General features: G+C 38.3%; 1 protein-coding gene across 9 annotated transcripts in view; it reads right to left on the bottom strand.

Moving 5' to 3' along the window:
* ANKRD28 (ankyrin repeat domain 28) overlaps window positions 1–25,644 on the bottom strand; it is a 176,459-nt gene that overhangs the window by 79,653 nt on the left and 71,162 nt on the right. For all 9 annotated transcript variants that reach the window (XM_066351829.1, XM_066351828.1, XM_066351831.1 and 6 more), the window contains one exon: window positions 3,259–3,337. In XM_066351829.1, the coding sequence (XP_066207926.1) occupies window positions 3,259–3,337 (79 nt within the window). The remainder of the gene's footprint in view (window positions 1–3,258; window positions 3,338–25,644) is intronic.

Genomic DNA, 25,644 nt, shown 5'->3' with positions numbered 1-25,644 from the left:
ATAGATTCGAGGCTTGGCAGGGGGCTAAGTTCTCCCCCTTCCATCTCCATATTTGGCTTTGATGCTGAGTGTTTGCACCCACTCCACTTCCTTCCTTGGGTTGCGGGAAGCAATATACATGCCCCTCCTCTGACTCTTTGTTTGTTTCAGATGTTTGTAAATTTCACTAATGTATCCTGTTTTTGCCTTGGGAGAGTTCCTGTCTTAGCCTTTGATGTGCAACTTTGTATCAGGGTCCTTGATTTGCATAGGTCCATATAATAAAGCGAACTGGGGCTGTGAGGCGCTCAGATACTGCCAGGCAGTTTGAAGAGTCCTCCCGGTCCCATCGGTTTTGTTCTGACAAGTGTGTTTCCTCAATTCTGCACCGTTATTTGGAGCCGCGCTGGTCCGCGGCAGGGACCACTAAAGCAGAAATCACCCTGAGTATAAGCGAATTCGACTAGGATCATTGGGTCTATAATCTTCATATAACATCAGGGTAGTGAACTTTTTCATGGACCAGCACAAAATTTCTGGCCGATGGGTCCGTGGACTGGTGGTTGAAAAACACTGCTCTAGATTGTGGAATAAGCTCTTTTCCATTTTTCTCCTCAGTAAGTCAGTTCTTCCAATTTGGTATTTCAGAATGGGGCAAGGAAAATTTTTAAAGAAAAGAGAAGGGCTGCTTAAAACAATAGTCCAGATTCTGAGTATCTATTATGTACCACATACTTTTCTAGGTACTTTACATCATCTCATCTGTTTCGACAAGTCTGTAAATTTTATATTATTTCCACTTATCAGATAAGGCTCTGTGAAGAAGTGAGGCCATGATTTGTATCCAAATCTGTCCGGTCACAGAGCCTGTGCTGTTTATACTGTCTGCTGTGCCTCTCATGGCAACACAGAGCCTGGTTTATTTCTCCTTTGGAATGTAGAAAACTGGGGTTCTATTTTGGAAATCTAGCCTTGGATTTCATTTCAGCTCATTTTACTCCAAATCCAAGTAAGTTTGTATTTTATTTTTCTTAAATTAAAGTTCAACTGATAGTCTGATGGGAAAGAAAGTCTAAGGAAGAGCTTGATTTGTATCCATAGGAAACAAATCATTTACCTTCTTTCCTTTTCCACTTACCTGATCCCCTTTAACTCCACACTCCTAGCCTATTCCCTCCCACTAACTGGAATTGTACTTTTTCTAGCCTATTTCTTAACATAAAACTGTTGATTGAATAATGTTTGTAAAAAAAATTCCACATATTAACCATTAACCTGTAGCCCATTAATTCACATTAAAGTAGAAGATGCCTAATTATGAGGAAACCCAATTTTTCTCTTGAACCCCTTCAGTTCTCTTGGCTAGTACATTTCAGCCAAAAATAATGAACAAGTATCCACAGAACAACAGACATGTTCAAGGACATGCATTAGTGATGGAGTTATTCATGGAGAAACTAACATAAGAATATTGGCTAGGTCCATATTTCCTTATATTTAATTCCATGTGATTTTATATTATTTCCACTTATCAGATGAGGCTGAGAGATATGATTTGTATCCAAATAAGACTAACTAAGAATATTGGCTAGGTCCATATTTACATTTGTTATTGTAATGGACATTTGTTATTAAAAACCAGATTTAAAAATTTTTTATTAATTTATAACAGCAAAATTCTGTTTAGGCCACTATTTAATAGGGTCATCATTCAAAATTTCAATGCTCCTTCTCCCAAATATCAAAGGAGTGGTACTATTTCTGCAGTTGCATTCATTATGCACCTCTCTGTGCAATCTGGCAACACAGGCACAATGCAAACATGTGCATCCTTTCTCAAATATCATCATTTACAATAATCTAGCTACAACAAAAGTATTTCTAAGCTCTGAGTATCTGTTTTATGACTACAGGCAGACTGACCACAATAGGAGCTATTTTATAAGAGACAATTATACCATTACTTCATATTGTAAAGTCTTAAACAGTTTAGAAGAAATTAAAAAATAAAAGTAAAATTACCTAAAATGTGTTTTCCCTCAAATAGAATGATATAAAAGCTATTTAAAGACAGAAATCTTGCTTGTATCACTTTCAAAATATATCTACAATCATGCCATTTCTTACCTCTACTGCTGTCCTTGGAGTATGTGACCATCACCTCCCCTCTGTAGAACTGTAATCACCTCCAGGTAACTCTGCGGTTAATGAGGTCTACTATAAACACTCTATATATACCCTACCCCATATAATGCTCATACACGCCATTATTCTCATCTACTTTTCCATTCTCCTCTAGCACTTATCACCTTCTAACATACTGTAAAATTTACTTGTATTTATAGCCTGTTTTTCTTTATTAGACTATATACTCCACAAGGGCAGTGATCTTTGCAGTGGTTTTCAACCTTTTCATACTTGGGGACCAGTGACCAACTTGGCCAGAAACAGAAACACGAGGAATATTTTTCTCTTACAGCGCATAACAATGCAACATGGTACAAGCTAGTGCTTGATTTCCGAACTCCACATGTATGATGTATTGAATACAACATAAGTTTGTCTGAATGCTTTTCATTTATTGCGCATGATTTGCAAATCTCTGCCTGGAACAAGCCTATAAATTTCAAAGATATCTAAGACAATCTTAGTAGTACTTTCATTGAAGATACAGACTGATAAGTGGCAATCACCCTGAGCATATCGTAGTTCCCCATGTATAAGGTGCACTATTTTCTTAAAAATTTGGGGTCTAAAACCTGGGTGCATCTTATACAGTGGTTGTAGCTGTTTGTTTTTTTTTTAACGTGCATTTCCCGCTTCTTTGTGCTTGATGAGGAGTTGTTTGATTTTTATGATGAATAAAACTTGAGTTCAATAACTTTATGTAATACATTTTTTCCAAAATTCGGGCCCCAAAATTAAAGTGCGTCTTATACATGGGGAAATGTGGTAAGCAAATTTTACTATGATCATAGATCACTCACTGGGTCTATATTCGTTATGCAACATCAGGGTGGTTAACTCTTTTGTGGACTGGCATGAAATTTCTGGTGGACTGACAGCAGTCTGCGGCCCAGCAGTTGAACAACACCGCTCTAATGTACACTAACCTCAGGAACACTACCGGGCATGTGATATGAGATCATTATTTATAGAATGAACATGTAAGTTTCAGCTTAATAAACAAACATGAAGAAACAGTCAATGAGGTTTGATAAAAATGAATTATGACAAAAATATACATGATGTGCCCTTATTATATAGAGCTTCCCATACCAGATAAAATAAGCAGTTCAATGATCTCTGCATCTCCCAGATAGGCAGCAGCATGCAGCGGAGTTCGCTTCTCGTTGTCCTATGATAAGGAAAGGTGGCAAAAGTTTTAACATCAAGTTAATGGTAATACACTTTAAATGAAAACGAAACCCACTTAACTACCAGCTTACTATTTCTACAACTCTAGCCTAGTCTGCAAGTCCCACAGTATTTCCTTGATAGAAGAAAAACTTTAAAAATTTTTATTTTAAAATAATGATATAAAGTACAGCAAAGAATAAAAGAAAAATCTAAGATGACAAAGGAATAGCTTCTTAAGACTTCCTTTGAATAAAAATGCCTAGGCTTCTAACACACACAGGCAAATTTTCTTTACTTTATACTGCCCCCCGCAAATATACTTCTATATTTTTACACAGTTTAGAGCTGCTGACCTAACTAAATAAAGCAAATCTTAATAAACCAAAATTTCTGCTCAGTAAAATGTTTCCACAGGAGAGCTCATATTGGCAAGGCAAGAAACTACCTCTGGGGATTTGAATTTAGCCCTTAAAATAATCTTAAGATTTTCCTTAAGTTCTTAAGGAAGTTCTTGCCAATTTTGTATTTTGGCTCAAAATAATATTCCTACCTTTCTAAGTACTAAAAAAGTTCTCCAAATCTTTCTCCAGGAAGAGAAGCCGTATCTAATGTACAGCTTTGTGAACTTTCTCCCCTCAAACAACAATGTTCTCCAATTCGAGAACAAAGATCTTAGGGTAAAGTCACATTCCAGAGTTTTTAAATTTATTTTTTGTGACAGTGACAGAAAGAGGGACAGACAGGCAGGCAGGGAGAGAAATGAGAAGCATCAGTTCTGTGTTGCAGCTCCTTAGTTGTTCACTGACTGCTTTCTCAACATGCCTTGATGGGGGGGGGGGGGTAGGGCACTACAGCAGACCAAGTGATCCCTTGCTCAAGCCTGCGACCCCAGGCACAAGCCAGTGAGCCTGCACTAAAGCCGGTGACCTCGGGGTTTCCAACCTGGGTCCTCCGCGTACAAGTCTGACGCACTATCCACTGCGCAACCGCCTGGTCAGAGGCCTCATTCCAGGATTTTAAATTCATATTTACAATTTATCTAAAGTTACAACAGAGGCTCTGGCTGGTTGGCTCAGTGGTAGAGCGTCAGCCTGGCGTGCGGAAGTCCCGGGTTTGATTCCCGGCCAGGGCACGCAGGAGAAGGGCCCATCTGCTTCTCCACCCCACCCCCTCTCCTTCCTCTCTGTCTCTCCCTTCCCCTCCCGCAGCCGAGACTCCATTGGAGCAAAAGATGGCCTGGGCGCTGGGGATGGCTCCTTGGCCTCTGCCCCAGGCACTAGAGTGGCTCTGGTCGCAACAGAGCGACGCCCTGGAGGGGCAGAGCATCGCCCCTGGTGGGCAGAGCATCGCCCCCTGGTGGTCGAGTGCATGCGGGAGTCTGTCTGACTGTCTCTCCCCGTTTCCAGCTTCAGGAAAAAAAAAAAAAAAAGGCTTAGCTGTAAACATATTAAGGTATTATAAAAATGTAATAATGATCACTGGCTCTTCATACACTTCTTCATATAATTTTACTATATTTATGATATTGTTTTTGTCCTTATAACAGTAAAAGGTGCTCCAACAAAGGCAGATTAATGCTGTTTAGTAATGTAAGAGTTCTTGGCTCTCTAACCACAATGAATTCCCACAGACCATGCTTTTTTGGGTTTGGTTTTTTTTTTTGTATTTTTCTGAAGTGAGAAGCAGGGAGGCAGAGAGACAGACTCCCACATGTGCCCAACTGGGATCCACCTGGCATGCCCACCAGGGGGCAATGCTCTGCCCATCTGGGGCATTGCTCCACTGCAACAGGAGCAATTCTAGTGCCTGAGGCGGAGGCCATTCGTCCTCAGCACCCGGGCCAACTTTTTGCTCCAATGGAGCCTTGGCTGCGAGAGGGGAAGAGAGAGATAGAGAGAAAGGAGAGAGGGAGGGGTGGAGAAGCAGATGGCTGCTTCTCCTGTGTGCCCTGTACGGGAATCAAACCCAGGACTTGCACACGCTGGGCCAATGCTCTACCACTGAGCCAATTGTCCAGGGTTCTAGACCATGATTTACTCCAGTATACATACACACACACACACACCCTCCAGCAAACAGAATTCTTCACACAGAAATTACTGAATAATTAGTCATTGAAAAAGCTAAAATAAAAAACCACTAAAATATCAGACTTCATTGAAAGCTGAGTCCTAATTTAGTCATTTTAATAAAATCCTTGGCTTAAGGCTTTTCAGTGTTAAACATTCAACAGCAAACTTACCCAGAGTATTTAAATATCATCAGACCTACTCAAAGTGAGAAACATATCTATTGCACAGGATAAACTGTACACACAGCACACAAAGTGAGTCATTTATGTGAGAGGGATGTCTGGAAGTCTATGACTCAATGCCTTCAATGTATTTTATGATTTAATGGTATTTTATGACTTATGAACATAGTTTTCCCTCTCTAAAAAGCAATTTAAGAAAAAAAGGGAACAAATTGGCCAATTAAAAATTTAACCATCTTTAAATTTAATATATTTAAATATTAAAACTCAGGCAACAAAATATTTATGATTCCTTTCAATAAAATTTATTAAAACAAAAAATGAGTGCCCTGGCCGGTTGGCTCAGCGGTAGAGCGTCGGCCTAGCGTGCGGAGGACCCGGGTTCGATTCCCGGCCAGGGCACACAGGAGAAGCGCCCATTTGCTTCTCCACCCCTCCGCCGCACTTTCCTCTCTGTCTCTCTCTTCCCCTCCCGCAGCCTAGGCTCCATTGGAGCAAAGATGGCCCGGGCGCTGGGGATGGCTCTGTGGCCTCTGCCTCAGGCGCTAGAGTGGCTCTGGTCGCAACATGGCGACGCCCCGGAGGGGCAGAGCATCGCCCCCTGATGGGCAGAGCATCGCCCCATGGTGGGCGTGCTGGGTGGATCCCGGTCGGGCGCATGCGGGAGTCTGTCTGACTGTCTCTCCCTGTTTCCAGCTTCAGAAAAAAGAAAAAAAAAAAAAAAATGAGTATACCCTTATATACACTAATTCCATTTCATAAATTTTTTATTTTAGCTTATTTTTATTGTGTGTTGACCACCCCAAGTCAAGTCTCCATCCATTACTATTTATTCCCTCATACCTTCCCTCCACTTCCTCCGGCAATCACCACAGTGTTGTCCATGATCTATTAGTTCTTTCTCTCCCCCTACCTTTTCTGTTCAACCGCTATATGCCCCTCAAAGAGCCCCCACCCCAGCTGTCAGCCTGCTCTCTATCTGTGAGCCTGTCTCTGTTCTGCTTGTTAGTTCATTTGAGTCCACATAAGAGTAAGATTATATAGTACTTGTCTTTTCCCTGACTGGCTTATTTCACTTAACATATCTTGAAACTTTTTTGGATGAAGATACTCCTATCTGTGTGCAAACAAAATTTAAGTATATTTACTGGTCATCACAGGGAGCAGAATGATGGAAACAATTTAAATGTTCAACAATAGGTGAGTGGTTATATAAAATTATGAACCAACCTTCATTTAACTGAGTCATAAATTAATCAATATTCTGTTTCCTGAGACTTTGGCACACCATATATTTTGCCCATTAGACAATCACTAATAAGACCATGCACTTTTGTTTCCAACACGGGGTCCATGTTTATCAAGAGTAAGAAGTATTTGTTACAACTGTTTTTACCAATTGTCCCTGTACTCATGACTATACAATTTATTTAAATAGTATTTAAACATGAAATAGGAATTAGAAAAGCAAACTGCTTCCATGACTACTACATTGAATATTATAAAAAGGCTCAAAACAGGCTACAAAAAAAAAAGGTGCTGTTGAAGTGGGTGTGTCCGAGACAACTGAAACACTATGACAAACAGCACACCTATGGAGAGGTTTCGGCCCAAGTTTGATTCCTAAGTGTCTACACGCTCACATCACTTAAACCCAAAATAGAAGTTACAGATAATATATCTGGGGTATGATCTATGCAACAAAGAGAACACTGAACTGTCAGTGAACTCCACATTGTCAAAGAAAAAGCCTTGGCCCAATTTTAAAAAATGGCTAGTAAATCCACTTTTTACAATAAAATGCTTAAAGATCACTTTTTATGATTCCCTCTGTTAAACATTGATAAGCTTATCAACTACCTGTTAAGAACATTATCAGACGAGAGGTCTTGTACTTGTACAACCTTATAATGAAATACTGCGCAAGCGTTCTGTATCCAATTCCAATGTGCGGGGTATCCCCCACACATCCAAGCAATGCTCCAGCATGAACTGAGTATCCTACAACTCAACTGAATTCCGACACTCTCTTCCAGGAGATAGCATCAGATCATCAGATCCCACAGATTAAGGTCTCAGTCCTACAAGACTATCACCCCCCTCTTGAAACACCAATAGCAAGTCCAGGTCACCTGCACAGCAGTCCCCCCTTATCCACGGTTTTGCTTTCTGCAGTTTCAGTTACCATCGGTCAACCTTGGTCTGAAAACATTACATAGAAAATTCCAGAAATAAACAGGTCATAAGTTTTAAATTGCATGCCATTCTGAGTAGCATGATGAAATCTGGCATTGTCCCTCCTGGGAAGTGACCCTTCTCTTTGTCCAGCATGCTTCTACTTCCAGCCTGTTTGCCACTTCGTAGCTATCTCCTATCTCCGCTATCAGATCAACTGCTTTGGTATCACAGTGCTTGTATTCAATAACCTTATTTTACTTAATTATGTCAACAAAGTATAAAAATAGTGATGCTGGCAATTCAGATATGCCAAAGAGAAGCCATAAAGTGCTTCCTTTAAGCAAAACGGTGAATCCAGTACAGTAAGATATTTTAAGTGAAAGAGATCTCATTCTACAACTAGGTCTGTCTTTTTGTAAGCCTATGCCTCTGTTCTGTGAACTTCACAAGTATTTCTCAGTAACTGCCCCTCACCATCCACAGTTGAACAGATGGCTAGAGTAAGCTGGAGGTGGACATTTCTCTTCTGCCAGGACAGTATCAGGGTCTGAAACTACCCCAGTAGGTTAGGCTCTGGTTAACTATATAGTTTTCCCCAGGGGCAGACCTTGTGAAGACAGTGCACTGAAGTATTTCAAAATGGCTCCTTTCCCCCATCCTCCCATGGGAAGCTTGCGAGGAGTTCCTCTAATATGTACTGTGAGAGCCCAGCAGAGCTCCTGCAGAAGGTAAATCTCAGAGTCTGTGGGGCCTCCCCAGGACAGGGTTCCCAGGATAGAACCTCTAGCAATTCATCAATTACAGTTCAGGTTTCCCCACCCCAGAACTGGTTTCTGAGGCAGTTTCCTTTGCTCAGGAGTCTGCTCTAGTTAAGGTGTGGTTCTCCATATTTGCCTGTGTCTCTTCAATCTTGGGGGGCAGTAGTTTGTCCCGTGTTCTCCCTTCTCTTATACAGCCTCAAGAAAAGCTGATGTTTTAGTCTATTTAGCTCTTTTACCTGTGTGAGGATGGAAGAGGTGACATCCAAGTTTCTTACACATGGAACTGGAAACCGAAGTTTTTGCCTTGAAGGCACCCACATAACTTCTTTTCACTTCTCATTGACTGGTCTCATTTCTAAGCTTAAATCAACCACATGATTATTAGCCCTGGAGGTGGGAAAAAAGTCAAGTTCCAGTGGTTGAGGTGATGATAAGATTACCAAAGAAAATCAAAGCTCAGCCCCTTAGAAGGGGGAAAAGAACAAACACTAAAGAAACAGCCAAAGTTCCTGCCACATTGTGACTTTTATATAGCCTCTGATAGATATTCTATTTTCAAATGTGGTAGGCACTTAGACATACAAGAGCAGAGTAAGGTAAAGAAGGTCACCCGAGTAAGACAGCCCTGTTCCAGACCCAGAGAAGCAGCAAAACCAGACACAGGACTCCACCGCTGGTCTCAGGACCATCTGCACTAAGTCCTTGTTTCTGGTGCCAACCAATCAAATCAGTGACCAGGACCCTAAAAGAACATACCTGGAGAGCTGATGAATATTCTATTGAGATCCTGCCCTGGGATCTCCCCTAAAGTGTCCAATCTTCAAAGTCCTTAAGACTGAGGAGGACCCAGTGCTCTCTCCTGGGAGCATGCCAGCACCCTTCTCCTCCTTCACCACCCCAGGTGCATTTCTCTTTCTCCTAAGCTCCCCTTCATTTGCCTCTGTAACTTATCTCCTGAAGCCTATTTCTTCTGCCTCTGTGATTTTTTAAATAAACGTTCTCTTATAGTTCAAGTCTTGGGTCTGAATTCTCTCCTGCCAGAACTCAAGTACTGGGGTTGTTGAACTGAGGTCTGGGATGACCCCATCAGTCTAACACCTGGTGCTGTTTTTCGTTCTTGCAGCTGCTGACACAAATACTTGAGTTTTCTATAAAATGTGGTATGAGGGAAGTATCAGAACAAACAAGACCCCACCTACAGTAAAAATTCAAATCAATTTTGTTCCTCCCCACTGAAATGAAAAATGTAACAAAAGCTAAAGAAATCATTAACTGAATGCTAAGCTAAAATCTGGTGAAGCAAACTCCTTTCCCCAAAAATGTGCTGTGAAAGAACCTAGGCTAAAGCAAACGGAATAGTTTACAGAGTTGTTAAATATATTAGGAACAAAAATAGTCTTAGAGATAATCTATTTCAATCACCTCACTTTACAAATAAGAAAAGCAGGGCTCAGAGAGACTGAACCACTGAAGGACAGAGACTAGCATTTAGTTTATCTGACACAGGACAAGGCTCCTCTTGCTATTATATGTTGGACCTCTTTACTTCTTTATAGTAGTTTAAACAAGTTAACAGCAACAATGAGGCAGCAATCATTCCTCATGTACATGTATTTATACATGAATATCTGGACATATGTTGTATTTTAGAAAAAACATTTTTTAAAAATCATAGCAGTAGGAAAGGATTCATTACCTTCTATAACTGTAGAACTATGGTCTCATTTTAGAAAAATTTTCTACAAGACAATATTCTTTTATACAGCCCTCTATTTAGGTTAATTATAATTAGGTGTTACTTACAGAACAAAGTCTGGGAAGAAAAGTCAGACTTTCATTTCATAGAAAATAATCATTAAACAGGAGAAACAGAAGAATCTTTCATATGATAAATCACTTAAACACAAAAATATCACACTGTCTCCTAAACTATACATGTAACCAAAAGATTTATTCATTTAAACTAATTATTAACAGTTTCATTTAAGGCTAGTAAACAAGGAAGACACATCTAACAGATGACTTCACTAATCATACTACTTGATGAAGCTTTCTTTAGGGACTAAATCAGTGCCTTGGAGTCACAAACTGACTTCATTTATAAACAAATACCTTAAACAAAGCTACTCAAATATGACCTCACTCAACTTTAAAGAGTAAATATTCAGAACAAGATAACATGTTATATAATAACAAATTGAGAAAAAGAAATCTAGACTATCTCAAATATAGACACATACACTATACAAGGTCATGAAATTAAGTCTATTTCTCAAACAAAGATAATCTGAATATGCAGCACTAGCAAATTATACATCTATAGCTTTAAGCCTTTATTCAGAGAACTGAAAAATCAAGTATTACATAGCTACAATCAGATGAGAGAAAAAAACTTCATCTTGAACTTGAAATATACCAATTAAGTCACTAGGTATACTAGAATCATTTGATCTCAACTCTAAAACCCTGAGCATGGACTCCAACATGGGAACTATACACAAATATGGCTCTTCATGGACAATGTGGACAGACAATGGTAAAGTCAGTATGGATCAATAAATATACAGTACTACACAGATAAACCATTTTTGAGGGCACGAAACAAAAATTATCTACTTTATTAATTGTGACAATGTTCTAAATCAAATTAGTATGGTAGTAATTGACTTTTAAGTGATTATATATATTTTAAGTGATTCATATAATTTACAAGTTGTTTTTTATTTAGCAGCAGATCCCCCTTAGTTACATATCAGAGTTGGCAATAAACTCCTTTATTTATAAAAGTTATCCTCGTATCCAAGGAAGATTTTCAGTCTGTGTATCTGCACTTAATACAATACCAACTGGGACAATTTCAAAGGTCTAACATTTGTCTCACTAGAGTCCAAGAAGGAGAGGAGAGATAAACTGGTATAGAATATTTTTATGAAATAATGGTTGTTAAATTCTCAAATTTTGGTAAAAGGCACTAATTTATAAATTCAAGAAACTCAGTGAACCACAAATACAATAAACAAAGAAAACCATACCAAGACACATCATGAATAGACTATTAACACCCAAAGATAAAGACAAAAATTGTTTTTTCTCAGGCTGCTTAAAATTACATATAAAGTGCCTGACCGGGTGGTGGCGCAGTGGATAGAGCATCGGACTGGGATGCGGAAGACCCAGGTTTGAGACCCCGAGGTCACCAGCTTGAGCGAGGGCTCATCTGGTTTGAGCAAAAAAAAAAAAGCTCACCAGCTTGAGCCCAAGGTCGCTGGCTCAAGCAATGGGTTTCTCGGTCTGCTGAAGGCCCGCGGTCAAGGCACGTATGAGAAAGTAAACAATTAAGATGTTGCAACGTGCAAGGAAAAACTAATGATTGATGCTTCTCATCTCTCCGTTCCTGTCTGTCTGTCGTCTGTCCCTGTCTATCCCTCTCTCTGACTCTCTGTCTCTGTAAAAAAAAAAAAAAAAAAAAAAAAAAAAAAATTACATATAAAGAAAAGATATGAATGACTAGACTGATTTCTCACCAGAAACCCTGGAGGCCAAAAGACTAAACAAACAAGCAAAAAACTGTCAAGAATTCTGTATGACATGAAAACATCCTTTAGAAATAAAGGCAAAATAAAAACATTCTCAAATGGAGGAAACAGAAGGGGGAAACTGGTTACGGATGGAGACTTGTCTAGGGGGGAGGTAGAGCATACAATACAGTGTACAGAAGATGTGTTGTAAAATTGTGCACCTGAAACCTGCATAATTTTGTTAACCAGTGTCACCCCAATAAATTCAATTAAGAAGTATAAAAAAAAAAGGAAAATTAACTCCCCACACAACATGGTCTAAAAAAAATTCTGATTTGTGTGTGTGTGTGTGTGTGTGTGTGTGTGTGTGACAGAGAGAGCGACAGACAGGAACAGACAGGCAAGGAAAGGAGAGAGATGAGAAGCATCAATTCTTCGTTGTGGCTCCTTAGTCTCCTTAGTTGTTCATAGATTGCTTTCTCATATGTGCCTTGACCATGACAGCAGAGTGAGTGACCCCTTGCTCAAGCCAGCGACCTTCAGGCACAAGCCCAAGCAATCACAGGGTCATATCTATGACTCCACGCTCAAGCCAGCGACCCCACGCTCAAGCTGGTGAGCCTACGCTCAAGTTGGATGAGCCCGTGCTCAAGTTGGCGACCTTGGAGTTTTGAACCTGGGTCCTCTGCATCCCAGTCTGACATTGTATCCACTGTGCAATAGCCTGGTCAGGCCTGAAGGAAGTTCTTGAGGCTGAAAGGAAATTATACCAGAGGGAAACAGATCCTCAGGTATGGAAGAAGTGCAATTTATTGAGGAAAAATACTTTTTTTTTTTTCCTTTCCTTTTCTTTTTTTTTTTCATTTTTCTGAAGCTGGAAACAGGGAGAGACAGTCAGACAGACTCCCGCATGCGCCCGACCGGGATCCACCCGGCACGCCCACCAGGGGCTACGCTCTGCCCACCAGGGGGTGATGCTCTGCCCATCCTGGGCATCGCTATGTTGCGACCAGAGCCACTCTAGCGCCTGAGGCCTGAGGCAGAGGCCACAGAGCCATCCCCAGCGCCCGGGCCATCTTAGCTCCAATGGAGCCTTGGCTGCGGGAGGGGAAGAGAGAGACAGAGAGGAAAGCGCGGCGGAGGGGTGGAGAAGCAAATGGGCGCTTCTCCTGTGTGCCCTGGCCGGGAGGAAAAATACTTTTTAATGTTATCTGGGAAGAAGTTCAATGTATTGCGTATATCACATGGCAACTCTGACATAAAGCAGGGAAAATAAGGGTTTTGAGTTTTCTTTTTAAACTTGATATGGTAAAATATCAACTCTACATAAACAGTGAAAAGACATATATGCATATTATGATCCCTAGATCAACTACCAAGAAAATAATGAAGAGAGAGAGAGATGGTCAAAATGCCAACAACATAAAAATAGTACTAAATACATCCAAATAATTCAAAAGAAGGAAAGAGGGACTAGAGGAACAAAAATTAAAAAGGACAAAGAAAAATAGTATATAGAATGGAAGACATAAATCCTGCCATTTCAATAAACATATTAAAGGTACCAATGAAAAGATACAGATTATTTTGGATATAAAAACAATACTTAATCATACACTATCTACAAGGAACCATTTAAAATATAAAAATATAAATTTGTTAAAAGTTAAAAAGATGTTAAAACATATACAATGCAAACAGTAATGAAAAGACAGCTGAAGTGGCTACATTAGTAATATTAGAAAAAGAATTCAGAACAAGAAAAATTACTAGGCATAAAGGACATTACATAATGATAAAAGGGTCAATTCATCCAAAAGACATGACAATAGTTATGTACATGCATTTAATAACAGAACTTCAAAGCATATTCAAGCAAAAACGGATAAAAATGAAGGGAGAGGCAATCTACAATTATCAGAAACTACAGCATAGGACAATAGGCAGAAAATTTAGCAAACATATAGATGACCTGAACAACACTATCAATCAACTAAATCTGATTAGACACTTATAGAACACTCTACCTAATGACAAAATACTACACAGTATTTTCAACTGCACTTGAAACATTCGTCAAGATAGACCACACTTTTGGGGCCATCAACCACACACTTTAACACATTAAAATAAATCGAAATTGTACAAAGTATGTACTCTGGCCAAAACAGATTTAAATTATAAATCAGTAACAGAAGAATGCTTGAAAATTTTCCACATACATAAATAGCAAAGTGGAAAACTAATTCTCAATTACCTGTACAGTATAATAAGGAAATCTTAAGGGACATTAGAAAATGTTTTTTGAACTTCATGAAAATAAAGATGTATCAAAATTTGAGGGATAAAAGCAGCATTTATAGGTCAATTTATCTGATATATATTTCCATCAAACACAAAACTCAAATTAATAACCTAAGCTTTCACTGAAGAAGCCAATAAATAATAATAATAATAAATAACCACAAAGCAAAAAGGACAGAAACAATAAAGAGCAGAAATCAATGAAATTGAAAACAAAAACACAACCGAGAGCCTGAGCTGTGGTGGTGCAGTGGATGGAGTGTTAACCTGAAACTCTGAGCTTGCTGGCTTGAAACCCCGGGCTTGCCCAGTCAGGGCACATATGAGTGCCAACTACTACTAGTTGATGCTTCCCACTTAAACCCCCATTTCTCTTCCCCCCTCTCTAAAAAAAAAAAAAAAAAAATCAATCAATCAATAAAATCTTAAAAAAAATAGAGAAAATTAATAAATCCCAAAGCTGTTTCTTTGGAAACAAACAAACAAACACATCAATAATTTCCTAGCCAGAACGACAAAAGAAAAAGGATGTAAGAAGTATCATAAATAAATGAGGGGATTATCAGGCATTAAAACTCTCAAAGGCATTAAAAAGAATAAATGAATAGTATGAAAAATTTTATGCATATAGATTCTACTAGTTGGATGAAAAGACCCAGACCTTAAAAGAGATAAATATTACTGAAGAAAAATATAGGTAGCCTAAATAGCCCTACAGCTATTAAAAAAGGAAACTGAAGTCATAAGTAAAAAACATTACAATAAAGAAAACTCCAAACCCAGATAGTTTTAATGGCAAATTCTACCAAACATCTAAGGAAGAAAAAGATACCAATTTCCACATCTAGAAAGCAGAAGAGAAGGGAATACTTTGCACTTTATAAAGTCAGCATTTTATTATCCCAATACCAAAACCAGGCAAAGATATTACAAGAAAACAACAGACTAATTTTAATTTTGTTCATAGACATAAATATCCTCAACTAAGTATGAGTAAATTTAATCAAGCAATACATGAAAAGAATAATATATCACAACCAAATGGGGTTTATTCTGGGTTCACAAGTCTCCTTCAAATAGAACCAACCAATACAATTCAACATATTAACAAAATAGTTATAAAAAAAAAAAATCACACGATCATTGATTGCATTTAACAAAACATCTTTGCATGATTAGAAAACTCAGCAGATTAGGAGCAGAAGGGAAATCCCTCAATCTAATAAAAGGCATCTACAAAAGTTATAGCTAATATACTACTTAATGATAAAAGACTAAATGCCTTCCTTCTAAGATCCGAGTAAGACAAAGTTGTTTACTATTGTTATTCCTATTCATTCTCATACAAATAAGTCAAGAAAAAGAAATAAAAGATATGTAGACTGAGAAGGAAGAAATAAAATGTCTCTATTAACAGATGGTATATTTATGGAGAAAGTCCCAAGGAACCCATTTTTAAAAAGTCTAGAAGAAGTTTAAAAAAGTAGCTGAATGCAGGGTCTATCTACATACAAAAAGCAATTGCATTTCTACATACTAGCTATTAACAACTGAAAGTCAAATTTTCAAAAACTGTACATTTATAATACAAAAGAATTTAAAGAGAGAAAGAAAAAGAGAAATGTTTAGGTATAAACTTAAAATTTTTCAGGATTTGTATGTGGAAAACTGCAAAACACTCATGAAAGAAAGAAAACCTAAACAGAGACACCATGTTCATGAACTGGAAGACTCATTATTGCTAAAATGTCATTTTGATCTGTAGAGTCAATGCAATCGTAATGAAAATCCCAGCAGAATTCCTTGTAAATATTAACAACTTAAAATTTATATGGAAAGGCAAAGATATTAGAATAGTCAAAAAGCAATTTTCAAAGAAAAGACCCTAGTGAGGGGTCTTACAGTGCGTGATTTCCAGAATTACTACAAAGCTGCAGTAAGCGAGGTACAGCAGTAGTGGGGTATGAGAAAAAGGAAAGACATGCCAATAGAGTCCAGAAATAAACACGTGCAAATAGATCAACTGATGTTTGACAGAAGTACAAAAGCAATTAAATGGAGATACAATCTCTTAAATAAATGGTCCTGGATATTCATATGCCAAATAATAAACATCAATCTATACTTAACACCATATACAAAAATGAACTCAAAAAGGATCATAAATCTAATTGCCAAATCTAAAATTTTAAAACTTACAGAAGATAGGAGAAAATATGTAGGTTAGGCAAAGAGTTCTTGGACATGAAACCAAAAGCACTATAAAGTTGACAAACTTCATCAAAATGAAAAACATTTGTTTTCAGGAAGACAGTTAATGAGGATAAAAAGACAAGGCATACCACTGAAGAAAACATTTGCAAACCACATATCTGATAGAAAATGTGCATTGATATATACAAAGAACTCTCAAAACTCAAAAATAATAAAAACGGCTCAATAAAATATGGGCAATTATATTGGGTTGGGACAGTTTATCTAGTACCCATTTGGGGGAAAAACCACTACCTCACATCTGCCTAATTTAACTACAAGTGTTTTATAAAACTAAATGTAAAGAGCAATATGATAAAGGTCTCATAAACGAATAAAGGACATGGTCAGGGACTTTTTAAACAAGATATCAAAAGCATTAGCCATAAAGAAAAATACTGAATAATCTGACTGTATTAAGACTTCGTCTGTCGCCTGACCAGGTGGTGGCACAGTTAGAAGTACAGTGGATTAAAGCGTGGACCTGAGGAGTTGAGGACCCAGGTTCAAAACCCTGAGGCTGCCAGCTGGAGCATGGGCTCATCTAGCTTGAGCACAGGCTCACCAGCTTCAGCAGTAGGATTGCAGACATGACCCCATGGTTGCTGGCTTGAATGTGGGATCACAGACATGACCCCATGGTTGCTGGCTTGAGCTCAAAGGTCACTGGCTCAGCTGCAGACCACCCCCCAAGTCAAGGCATACATTAGAAGCAATGAACAACTAAGGTGCTGCAACTATGACTTGATGATTTTCATCTTTCTCCCTTCCTGTCTGTCCCTCTCTCTCTTTGGGGGGGGGGGGGAGACTTCATGTGCAACAATACAATAAAGAGTAAAAAGGCAAGTTGTAATGGTAGAAGACATTTACAACATACATGGCTCACAAAGGACTCATATACAGAATATATCAAGAAATGCTATAAATTAATTTTAAAAAAGAACTCCAAAGAAGAAAATGGGCAAGAGATTTATATAATAGGCACTTCTAAAAGAGGCTATATGAATGTCTAAGATACTTCACACTTATCTAAAAAAACCCCTCAAAACTTTACAAATGAGATACTACTACATACCAAACAATGGTTAAAAAAAAGTACAACAAAAATCAAGTACATGTGGTCCAACAAATTTCTCATATGTGCTCATGGGAATGTAAACTGTTTCACAGTATGGCATTCCCTAGTAAGTTGAATATGTGCATAGCATGTATTCCAGAAATTCTATGCTTAGGTACATACCCTATAGAAATGTATGCTCATGTGCAGGCAGACATTCTTTATTCACAATATGCAAAAACTGGACACAACTCAATTAACCATGAACAGTAAAAAATGGATAAGCTGTGGTATATGCATTCAGTGATAGACTATGAATCACCTTTATCTTTACATAACAAAGATAAATTTTTCAATAAGATATTGTTGGGCCAAAGAACCCAGACTCAAAAGAATACATGTTGCATGACTACTCATTTAATTAAAAACATGCAAAATTAAATTATATATTGCTTTGGGTGAAATAATTCAGTGGCAAAATTATAAAAGAAAACTAAGAAAAAAACTATTATATAACAGGTTATTGGTTACCTTATGGGGTGGGAGGAAACAATTCTGATCAAACAGTAGGTACAAATAGCACTTCTGAGGTGCAAGCAATGTTGTTTCTTGTTCTGGGTAATGGATACATTTAAATAATTCATTGTATCATGCATTTGTTTTACATATTTTATGGGTGTTATATTTCATAATTTAAAAAAGATTAAAGGAGAAAAACATCAGATATGAAGAGCTTAATTATTCTTCCAAAATATCGATATAAATACATCAGAACTAAGAGTTTTGAAAAGCATATCAAAAGTTGGCAGAAGAGGGCCCTGGCCGTTTTGCTCAGTGGTAGAGCATCGGACTGGCGTGGAGTCCCAGGTTTGATTTCCGGCCAGGGCACACAGGAGAAGTGCCCATCTGCTTCTCCATCCCTCCCCCTCTCCTTCCTCTCTGTCTCTCTCTTCCCCTCCCGGAGCCGAGGCTCCATTGGAGCAAAGTTTGCCCGGGCGCTGAGGAAGGCTCCATGGCCTCTGCCTCAGGTGCTAGAATGGCTCTGGTTGCAACAGAGTGACGCCCCAGATGGGCGAAGCATTGCCCCCTGGTGGGCGTGCCGGGTGGATCCCGGTGGGGCGCGTGCGGGAGTCTGTCTGACTGCCTCCCCGTTTCCAACTTAAGAAAAATACAAAAAAAAAAAAAAAGTTGGCAGAAGACAAGCTATGACATGATACTTCAGCTCAGGAACAGTAGCTTCCTTCAATGGTTTGGTAAGTTTTGTTCCCCTGAACTAATCTTCAAAGTGAAAATGAAAATGTCACGTGAAAATTGAAAAAGAATGTTACTGACCCAACCCCTTCCCCCAACCACTAATTTAGATCTACAAAAGAATTAAGAACAAAAATAGAAAATTCATTACCAGAAATTTGTGCAAGGTAATCTTAAAAAAAAAAAAAATTAATGTAATTTAGTTTTTATGTAAACCCCCAAATCCTAACAGTACTTCTTCATATTCCAAACTAATAATAAAACTTGACTTATACTTTATAACATGACATTTTTTCTAATACAAAAGATAAAGTGCTCTAAAATAATTATTATTTTTTGAGCTTCCACAAGAACATGCTTTGGTAAGTAATATTTGAATCATTGATTCTCCATAAAAACTACTAAAGAAAAAATGGTACATTAGTTTATAATACTTATGTAATTTATATGTTTTATGCAATAAGTAATCACCTTTAGTTATGAAATTTTATGCAAAATATATATTTACTCAGAAATTAATCTGTTAATTAAATCATTCACTTTCATAGTAATCTAATATTACGTAATTCAGATAAAATAGGAAATATTTTCTTCTGTGAATACATGATTTGGGGTGGGATAGGACAAGAATTTTCTCAAATCTGACTCTGGCTATTACAGGTACTTTGGCTTACACATAGTCAATTACCAATGTACCAGCTATTTGGACTTGCTTATATGTTTTAGCAGCATAATCTCAAAAGTGAATCCCATGTCATCAAGCATTATTCTTTTGGTTTACTAAGCATCGGTTTCTTAACAACCAATGGCAGCTCCCACCACCCCAGCCCTTCACCTGGGAGATTTTCATTATTTCCTGTGTTGCTTTCATGCTACATGTTCAGCAACCTTGAACACTTTACTTTTATTTACGGTTAATGATTTAGACTTATAATACAATAATAGAGCCACTTCCCGTTTTTTCAGGGAAATTCTAACGCTAAAAACTTGATTAATTCTGTCCCTGAGCACTGAGGGCAAGATGGGATTCAGTCCTCTCAGGAGAGAATAGGTAGAACACGTTCTTTTAAAGCCAATGCTATGACAGACCACCAACAGAATGCTGCAAGTGGTGTTTTTATTTCGTAAGAGAGCACTGCCTTTGTCCACAAGCATTTCAAGTGCACTTGATTTTTTCTTTTTCTTTTTTTAAATTCACCTTTCCCTTTCAAAGTGATTAGAATTGTCTAAAACAAGTACTGATGAGGAAGCAAAGCAAATGGCAGTGGATCGAAGCCAGTTCAGTTTACCTGCACTTGGGCAACTGACAGTTGACTGCTGCCACCCTCTCAAACAAAAACATCACACACAACATAGCCAAACACCTTTACATTATATAGTTGCTAAAGTCAGGAACTATGTGTTGTTTTTACTCATTCTTCTAACACTTTTTAATGGCTGCTACTCACCATATATTGGACATATACACAGAGAATAATTCAAACAAGGTTCCTGTCTCCAGAGTTCAAGTTACTGAAAATGACACAAGTCAATTAACATGAGTGGTAAGTAGGAAAAGTTCAGAGTACTCTGAGCATCTATTAGGCTGATGTAACACTATCGAGAGGGCTAGGAAAAGTGTTCCAGAAAAAGAATTATTGGAGTCTTGTGTTAATTTTCTATTGCTGTGTAACAAATAACCACAAGTTTAGTAACATAAAACAACAGTCATTTATTAGTTTATAGTTCTGTAGGCCATAAAAGTCCAGGCAAGGTTTTAGCTGGGTTCTCTGCTTAGGATCTCTCATAAAGCTAAGTCAAGATGTCAATGGGCTGTTACCATCAGGAGGCCTTCTAGGCTCATTCAGGCCAAATTCAGTTACTTGTGGTTGTGAAACTGAGGTTCCAGTTTTCCTTCCTATCAGCCAGAAGTTGCCCTCTGCTTCTAAAGACTGCCCACAGCCCTTGCCATGTGACCTACCCCCATCTTCAAAGTCAGCGACAGAGAATCTGCCTCACATCAAATCCCTCATCCCTTGTTTTTGACTGTAGATTCAGATTTAAAGAGGTCATGTAATGAGATCAGGTCCATGCCCCTAATTTCACTTTCCTAAGGTCAGCTGTGCCAGATGCTATAAACTAATCACCAAGGTGCCATCTGATCATATTACAGAACAGAAGATTATATAGGTTCTACAGGAGTGAGAATCAGAATACTATGGGCCCTCTCAGAGCTCTGCCCACCGTAAGCTGAAACCTGAAGAATGAACAGAAACCAAAGATGAGGCAAAGGGAGTTAAAGACAACATGGGCACAACTGATATGCTGAGTCAGGGAAGAGCAAGGAAGAGCAGGGGTAAAAAGTGTGTGTGACTAGTCACTCTAGTACCTAGCATAGCAACTGGCACATATTTGTCAAGGGAATGAACCAACACACCAAATTATACCAAACTAAGCTAGCAAGTATTTACTAACAGCTTGTATACTTACAGCTAAGTTTCTTGTAACACTAAGCCACTAGGCAGATTTGAGGGGTGACAAACAGGGGAGACGGCATATACAGAAAATTAAACTGGACATTAAGAAAACTGGGCTCGAGCCTGACCAGGCAGTGGCGCAGTGCACGGAGTGTCGGACTGGGATGCGGAAGACCCAGGTTCGAGACCCCGAGGTTGCCAGCTTGAGCACGGGTTCATCTGGTTTGAGCAAAAGCTCACCAGCTTGAGCCCAAGGTCGCTGGCTCGAGCAAGGGGTTGCTCGGTCTGCTGAAGGCCTGTGGTCAAGGCAAATATGAGAAAGCAATCAACGAACAACTAAGGTCTCGCAACGAAAAACTGATGATTGATGCTTCTCATCTCTCTCCGTCCCTGTCTATCCCTCTCTCTGACTCTCTCTCTGTCCTTGTAAAAAAAAAAGAAAAAAGGAAAAAGAAAAGAATCAAGACATTGGATCACATCTAAAAAAAAGAAAACTGGGTTTGGCCTTGGCCATTTGGCTCAGTGACAGAGCATCAGCCCGGCATGTGAATCTCCTGGGTTCGATTCCTGATCAGGGCACACAGGAGAAGCCCTAATCTGCTTCTCCACCCCTCTCCCCCTCTCACTTCTCTCTCTCTTCCCCTCCTGCAGCCATGGCTCAACTGGAGCGAGTTGGCCCTGGGTGCTGAGGATGGCTCCATGGCCTCCACCTCAGGTGTTAAGAAAAGCTCAGTTGCTGAGCAACACCCCAGATGGGCAGAGGATCGCCCCCTAGTGGGCTTGCCGGGTGGATCGTGGTTGGGGCTCATGCGAGAGTCTGTGTCTCTGCCTCCCCACCTCTCACTGAATTTAAAAAAAGGAAATTGGGCTCTTATGCTAAATTAAGTGACCAAATAAAATAAGCTCTAAGGGCCTTAGGTTTTCCCTTATCTATAACAGAAATAATTTAACTTTTTGGTCTCCAAGATCACTTTCCTCACTATCCTTAAAAATGGAAGGCCTGGTTTTTATCCTGGGGTAAACTCTATTCATAGAATCTAGGTATTAATTCATGTTGTAATCTAGACACTGCTCCTCTAGTAGTAATATTAAAAAGACAAATCCACAAAGCACCCAATTTTAAATTCTGAATTTACTTTCTTCTACAAATTTAGCAGTAATCAGATATTCCTAGGCTAAGGCTTACTTGCTTTTCAAAATAAAAAAAAATAAAATGCCAAAATTACATAATAGTAGGTCCTACAAAATAAAAGGAAGTAAAGACAATGCCATCTTTAACTGGGCAATTTTAATTATCAAACCAATACAATTGTTAAGAAAACTAATATATGGAATTCCTATTTCAAAAATACTGCTGGACTATAATATAGAAAATTTCCATTTCACAAAATATGTCAACTGTAAGTCTGAAATAGTGGAATGTCAGTCAGCTGTTTCAATCAATAAAATGCTTCCCAATGGCTTTTACAGAGCTACTTATATTTTTACCAGGCATACTTCCCTGAGTTCCAACAGAGCTGACAGTCTGAGGAGAACACAGGAGAGAGAATTCTGCAGAGAGCAGAGGGCAGATGGTGGTACAAGGAGAGAATCCCACAGAACTGCAGAACACTCCCCTGTGTAATCAGCTCAGTACTGAGCGGCAAAGGTGTGTGAGACCACCTGAGACTGGTGAAAAGAACCTTCCACACAATTAAAGTAGTTAGTTGTTCCTCCACCTTTTATTCCTTATCACCCTGACCCAGGAGCCTTTTCATTTTTTTTTCCCTAACTGCACCCATGAAATTTTAATACCACTGTGTACCTAACTTACACAATGTTAGCCCTTTGGAGGGCCTCTAATCACTGTAATATGTAAAATTTTTCACACACACACACACACACACCAAAAAGTAATTTTTGCTAAATTGGAGGTGTTGTCACCCCCAATAAGAATGCATGGATTACAGAGTACAGGGTCCTATTCCCAGAAGCTAGGCTAGAAAAACTTGTCATTCCTAAATTACAGGGTATACCAGGGGTCGAGAACCTTTCTGGCTGAGAGAGCCATGAACGCCACATATTTTAAAATGTAATTCATGAGAGCCATACAATGACCTGTGTATGTTATGCATTGTTCAATAAAGATTTGGTGTTGTCCTGGAGGACAGCTGTGATTGGCTCTGGCCAGCCGCAATCATGAACATGAGCGGTAGGAAATGAATGGATTGTAATACATGAGAATGTTTTATATTTTTAATGTTATTTATTTTTTATTAAAGATTTGCCTGCGAGCCAGATGCAGCCATCAAAAGAGCCACATCTGGCTCGCAAACCATAGGTTCCCGACCCCTGGGGTATATACAGTACTATGAAAAAACACTCAGTAGTAAAGAATAATTAGCCTATTTTTTAATTAAATAAAATAACACTTACAGTAAGAGCAAAATTTATAAAATATGGATAAATCTTACAAAAATGTAAAAGGTCATATACAGTAAAATTACAAAATTAACTGAGAAGTTAAAAATTACACCAAATAAATGGAGAGATATAACTTGTTCATGGATAAAAAGACTTAATATTGTTAAGATATTAATTTTTGCCAACTTGGCCTATATATCAACACAATCCCAATTTCTTTTTGTTCCTAGTAATTGACAAGCTGATTCTAAAATTATTAGGGAAACAAAAACAGCCAAGAATAGTCAAAACAATTTTGAAAAAGAAAAAGAGTTAGGGATTTCAAGACTTCCAGTATCATAAAAGTGTGGTATTGGCATTAAGCCAGACAAATACATCAATGGAACATAACAGGGTCCACAAATAGATCTTCACGTATATGGACAACTGACTGAATTAACATGCAAAGGCAATTCAGTGAAGAAAAGTAGTAGAGCCTTTTTAATAACTGGATATATCCATATACATTGAAAAGTAATCTTTGACATATACCTTGTACTATATATATAAATATTAACTCAAAAATGGTATATACTGAAATGTGTTATTTAAAACTACAAAACTTCTAGAAGATACAAGAAAAGTTATGTGACACTGAGAAAGATTTTTTAGATACAACACCAAACCAAGATCTATAAAAGAATCTTAATATTGGATTCATCAAATTTAATTAAATATCTTAATCTGGATATCATCAAAATTGAAAACTGCTGCTTTCCAAAGACTTTCTTAAGAAAGTGAAAATATAGCCACAAACTAAGGACTTGTGTCCAGAACATATAAAGAACTCTCAAAACTCAAGAGTAAGAAAACAATACCATAAGAAAAAGAAAGTAGCAAAAACAATTGAAAAGACAATTCACCAGAGAAGATACAAAGATTGCTAAGCTGTATATGAAAATATGCTCAACATCATTAGTTATCACAGAAATGCAAATGAAAATCACAATGAAATACACTGTAAGATACACATCTCTTAGAGTGTTTAAGATGAGAAAAAACTGATCATACTAGTTATTAGTGAGGATGTGGAAAAACTGAAATTTTCATATTCTGTTGGTAGGAATGTATAATGAATGTCAGTTTGGAAACATTTGCAGTGTCTAAAAAGTTAAACATACATCTACCATATGGTTAGACCATTTTACCACTAGATAATTCCTCAAGAAAAAGGAAAGCATATGTTCATACAAAGACTTGTATACAGATTCTCATAATAGCTTTATTTGTAATAGATGAAAAAGGGAAACAACTCAAATATCTATCAATTGGTAAGCAAGTGGAAGAATAAATTGTGTATATCAATACAACAGAGCACTACTGAGGTTACATGCACTCTGTGCAACAGAAAGGAACCAAATCCCTAATATAATCTTTTAATATATGCCCCAACATGAATGAATCTCAAAACAATTATGGTGTAAAAAAGCCTAGACAAAAGAAGAGGTTTCAATAAACAATACTTCTTTGTTTCAAGACGACCACAATAGCCATTTAGTTATAGTAACAGAACATATACTTACTTACTTATGGATCTTAGAAGAAACCTCAACATTGGTGAAGAATAATTTTCAAATGTGAGGCTAGAAAGCAGAAGCATTGGCAAGAATGGAAGAGAGGACATGGAAAAACTATAGAGGAATTCTCTCCCAGGAGGAAGCTGAGTTGGCTCTTCACCCATGGAGGCCATGGAGCCATCCTCAGCGCCCGGGCCAACTTTGCTCCAATGGAGCCTCGGCTGTGGGAGGGGAAGAGAGAGACAGAGAGGAAGGAGAGGGGGAGGGGTGGAGAAGCAGATGGGCGCTTCTCCTGTGTGCCCTGGCAGGGAATC

The sequence above is a fragment of the Saccopteryx leptura genome, chromosome 10 (assembly GCF_036850995.1).
Source record: "Saccopteryx leptura isolate mSacLep1 chromosome 10, mSacLep1_pri_phased_curated, whole genome shotgun sequence".
Taxonomy (NCBI): Eukaryota; Metazoa; Chordata; class Mammalia; order Chiroptera; family Emballonuridae; genus Saccopteryx; species Saccopteryx leptura.
The sequence above is the reverse complement of the archived record's forward strand: the minus strand, read 5'-3'. Positions and strand labels throughout refer to the sequence as shown.